The 4,671-nt window shown below is 37.3% G+C and overlaps 1 protein-coding gene across 1 annotated transcript in view; it reads right to left on the reverse strand.

Moving 5' to 3' along the window:
• Positions 1 to 729: 729 nt before the first annotated feature.
• Positions 730 to 4,671, reverse strand: part of SINHCAF (SIN3-HDAC complex associated factor) — a 30,179-nt gene continuing 26,237 nt past the window's right edge. The window contains exon 6 of the mRNA XM_007117544.4: positions 730 to 2,788. Coding sequence (XP_007117606.1) covers positions 2,629 to 2,788 — 160 coding nt within the window. The 3' untranslated portion in view covers positions 730 to 2,628. The remainder of the gene's footprint in view (positions 2,789 to 4,671) is intronic.

Below are 4,671 nucleotides of genomic sequence, written 5' to 3' on the forward strand. Positions count from 1 at the left end.
CCCTACCCATGCCCACCAATAAACCCTACTTTCTTGTTCCTGTCAACAACAACAACAAAATGTCTTTTACAGTCAGTCTCCGACTTAATGATGGTTCAACTTAGGATTTTTTGACTTAACGATCGTGCAAAAGCGATATGCATTCAGTAGAAATCAGACTTCAATTGTGATCTTTTCCCAGGCTAGCAATATGCAGTATATGACACTCTTGTGACACAGCGGCAGCAGGGAGCCACAGTGAGCCACAGACCCCAGTCAGCTACGCGATCAGGAGGGTAAACTACCAGTACATTTAGCCATTCTGGCTTTCACCTTCAGTACGGTATTCAATGAATTACATGAGATAGTCAACACTAATGAAAAATAGGTTTTGCGTTAGATGATTTTGCCAACTGTAAGCTAATGTAAATGTTCTGAGCATGTTTAAGGTAGACTAGGCTAAGCTATGTCGTATTAAATGCATTTTTGACTTACAATACTTTCAACTTACTTTGGGTTTATTGGGACGTAACCCCATAGCAAGTGGAGGAAGATCTGTATTTTAAAGTCTGTATTTCTCAGTAAAGAGGACTTCTTTCCTTCATGGCTTGTTATAATACTAAGTGCTTACACTGAGTATCTGTGAGGGTCAAAAACATTAGTTACTCTTACTTAAGAACACCTTTCAGACAAAGCCACAAAACAGCTTCTTTTATTTTCTAGTAAGACTAAATTTATTCAATACCCTAGTAAAAGTTTTGATTATAAGTATCCAACAGTATAAAAAGTACAAAACAGATCTGTAGATTTCTAATATATTAATACAAAGTGCATGACTACATACAGTACATCCTACAGGCAAAGAGAGGTGGAAGGGGAAAAAGAAGACTGTGGTTGAGGTCTAGTAATAAATAAATAAATACAGAAGTAGAGATGATCCATATTATAGTATATTCTACCACCAATACTGCAGCCAAAATGTACAAAAAAAAAGAGAGAGAGAAAAAAAACCATTTCAAAATAACTCAGGAGGAAGATGATAATGGCTGGAATTCTTGTAATACACCTCAAAGTCTGTGGGAGAGCTGACCCAACTCACTATGTAGTCTGTGCATATGGTGGCTTGTAGTTTTTTCCAAAGGAAGAAATATAAAATTTTAAGTTTAGATTAAGAACTATAAAACTATAGGGTACCCATAAAAATTGGCTCACTCCTTCTTGTTATTTATACTATCCAATCTTTAAAATCCAGTTTTAAAAATAAGCACTGAGTCATGTTATTACAAGGTAGGCAAATGATCCTCCTGCATTAAGAAAAGTCTGAACTGGTGATATATTCTTCCTGAACTTTTAGAAAAGAGGCAATAGATAGTACTTTGGTTTGGGTTCAAGTAAAAGGCTTTTAATGAAGGTTTTGCAATTGAAGAGCTCCATGTTTAGGATGTATCATCTAACACCTCAATGTTCAGAAAGCCTGACTAAAAGAAACCAAACCAAAACCAGCCCACTCAGCATTAACACACACCTCTTTTCTTTTAGTAGAATTTTACTTTAATATAGAATGAAAAACAAAAAACAAAAACCCAAAACCCAAAACCCTAATAGGTTAAAACAAGTCAAACAACCATTCTACACAGATAAAACCTTCACAAAGGTCAACCGAAGTAATCCAGAGCTAAAACTGAATTGTGCAGATTTTCAATGAAGTCACCAGTCATGTAACATAAATTATTTACACACTTGCAAGCCCTCTAAGAAATGTGCCCCAAGAAGCATTAACCTTTGTTTTTTTCATGTGCCATCCTGAAGACTTGCACATTTTATTTTTCAGATAATTTAACATTTTTAATAGAGTGCATTCTCTACCGAGGGGTAATGCTTTGGTACTATTCATATAGGATTGCCTATCCTAAAGATTTGACATTTCCCCAAGAGGAACTTTGATTCTGCTTTAGAAGTTTCATATAAATTAAAAACTTTATCAAATATCAATATGGAGGGAGGTGACACAGGATGCAACATATACAGTCAAGTTACCTCTGTATATTTAGAAATTACTCCTTCAAGATATTCGCACTAGAGAGCTTAGTCCGTCCTTAATTTCAGTAGTACAGGTTTGAATCATCAGAACCTTGGCAACACCTTAATATTTCAAAGTTATTAACAACTACCTCTAGGGGCAAGTCTGTGTTTACTGAGTTATGACAAATTTATTATAACAAAGGAAAACAAGTGTAGCCAGCCAACTTAAAAAATGCCCCAACCACTGCTTCTCAATATAGAAAGACTAAAACTACATACGTTTATCATACAACAAATCCCATCTCTGTCCCCTGAAATTCCCCTAATTTCATTCATTAGAAGGGGATTTTTTTAAAAAGCCTTAAAGAGCACTTTACAGCAGCATTCAGCTTTCCTATGAAATACTCAGCATCTTAAATATTATGTACACTTCTTTTTTTTCTTTTAGTAAGCTAGATACTGGCTTCAGACTTTGTGGAACGGGAAGGAAAATAACCCACTCAAAACTATTCTAGAAATCATCTTTTGGCAGAATAACAGGTATCCAAGTTAAAAATAGGAGGGTCATTTTGTTGGTGTTTTCCAAAATTTAAATCATTTTTTGTTCCCCTTCTACATAAACCTCAGTCACCACTCCTGAGTGGAGATGGGCAAAGGCTCTGGCCCCTGCTCCTCCGGCTTCTCAGCAGCTGCTTTCTTATTGCTGCAGCAAGGCTTGAATAGATGTGTGTCGATGAGGACTTCCCCAAAACGGCCTTTATAGATAATGCCACAGCATATTTTCTGTCTAAAAGAAAAAAATGGAGAGAGAACAAAATATATTAAATAAGGCAGAAAGGGCTTCCCTGGTAGCGCAGTGGTTGAGAGTCCGCCTGGCGATGCAGAGGACACAGCGTCGTGCCCCGGTCCGGGAGGATCCCACATGCCGCGGAGAGGCTGGGCCCGTGAGCCACGGCTGCTGAGCCTGCGCTCCGCAACTGGAGAGGCCACAACAGTGAGAGGCCCGCGTACCGCAAAAAAAAAAAAAAAAAAAAAAGGGCAGAAAAATAGGAATACAAAAAAAGGAAAAATCTACTCATCATTATAACTAGTACAGCATGATCAAAGGTTCTACTTCCACAATCTCATCACATTCCTAATGAATGGGCTCCTAGAGTGACCCCAATTTGCTAGGTAATGGGAATTACCCAGGTGCCTTAAATCCCACACTGGAATCTTACCAAATATTAAGGGGAAAGAAGGCAATCTGAGAGACAGCAGTCAGTTTCAGAGGCTGCTCCTAAAGTTATAAACGGTTTCCTCCAAAAATCACCAAATCTTAAAGAAAACAGCCACCATAAACAGGCGGATACAGCTGGTGGTTTTATTTTAATACTGAGCAGACAAAAAATATATACACATATTATCAAATATACATAAAGGCATACAAAAATGACAACACAACAAATCATCCATGGATCACACACTCTTAAAAAAACTCTTATTTCCTATGAAGTCCCCCGTATGCCCCTCTCCAATCCCACTCCACCCAATCTCATTCTCTCCTCCTTAATTTTAGGTTTATCACTCCGTTTTTTCTTTATATACAATGTTTGCATCTCTAAACACATTGCTTGTTATCTCATATATATAATATATAAAATAAAAAAATATATATATAGAAATGCATATATATGGAATCACACTGTACGCTGCAATTTATTTGCTCAACAGTGACCGAAGTTCATACATATTGTTAGAGCTTTATTTCATTTTAACTTATGTACGGTATTCCACCATGTGAATATACCATAATTTACCCACTCTCCTTCTAATGGGACAATTTTTGCTATTACAAACATGCTGTACATACTGGTGCACAGGTCTGAAGGTTTTTTCCTAGGTTATGTTGCTGGGCTATAGGAATGGGAACGTGTTCAACTTTACTCGAAAATGCAAATTATTTATCAATGTGGTTCCCTTCTATTCCTATTTTGCTAAAGGTTTTATTTTAAACCTTGAAGCAAAGTTCAAATTTATCAAACATCTTCAATATACCACTAATACGATAGGCATTTTCTCCCTCCTTTAGGAAACTGTCAAATTATATTAGTTGGCTTTCTAATGCTTCAAACAATCTCACATCCCTAGAATAAATCTAATCTAGTTATGATGTATTGTTTACAACATATCAAAGTTATGTTAGCCTCATAGAATGCTTGGAGCCTATGCCCTCTTTTATCCATAATCTAGAAAAGCCAGTGCAAGATTAGAATCATTTGTTTCTGGAACGTTTGGTAGAAGTTGTCTATCTAGGCCTGGGATTTTTTGAGGGAAGACTTCTCACCACTGAATCCATTCCTTTATTATGAGACAATTCAGGTTTTCTACTTTTTCTTGAGACAGTTTTGGTGAACTGTCTTTTTCTACTAATGTATCCACTTCACCTATATGTTCAAATTTACTGTCATGAAGCTGTTTCTAATATCCTATTGTCTTCTAAACTTCTGCTTTTTCTATAGCTGCATCTCCCTTTTCTTATCCAAGATGCTTATGGATACCATCTCTTTTTCTTTTTTTTTTGCTGTATGCGGGCCTCTCACTGTTGTGGCCTCTCCCGTTGCGGAGCACAGGCTCCGGACGCGCAGGCTCAGCGGCCATGGCTCACGGGCCCAGCCGCTCCGTGGCACG

This window comes from Physeter macrocephalus, chromosome 6 (genome assembly GCF_002837175.3).
Source record: "Physeter macrocephalus isolate SW-GA chromosome 6, ASM283717v5, whole genome shotgun sequence".
Lineage (NCBI taxonomy): Eukaryota > Metazoa > Chordata > Mammalia > Artiodactyla > Physeteridae > Physeter > Physeter macrocephalus.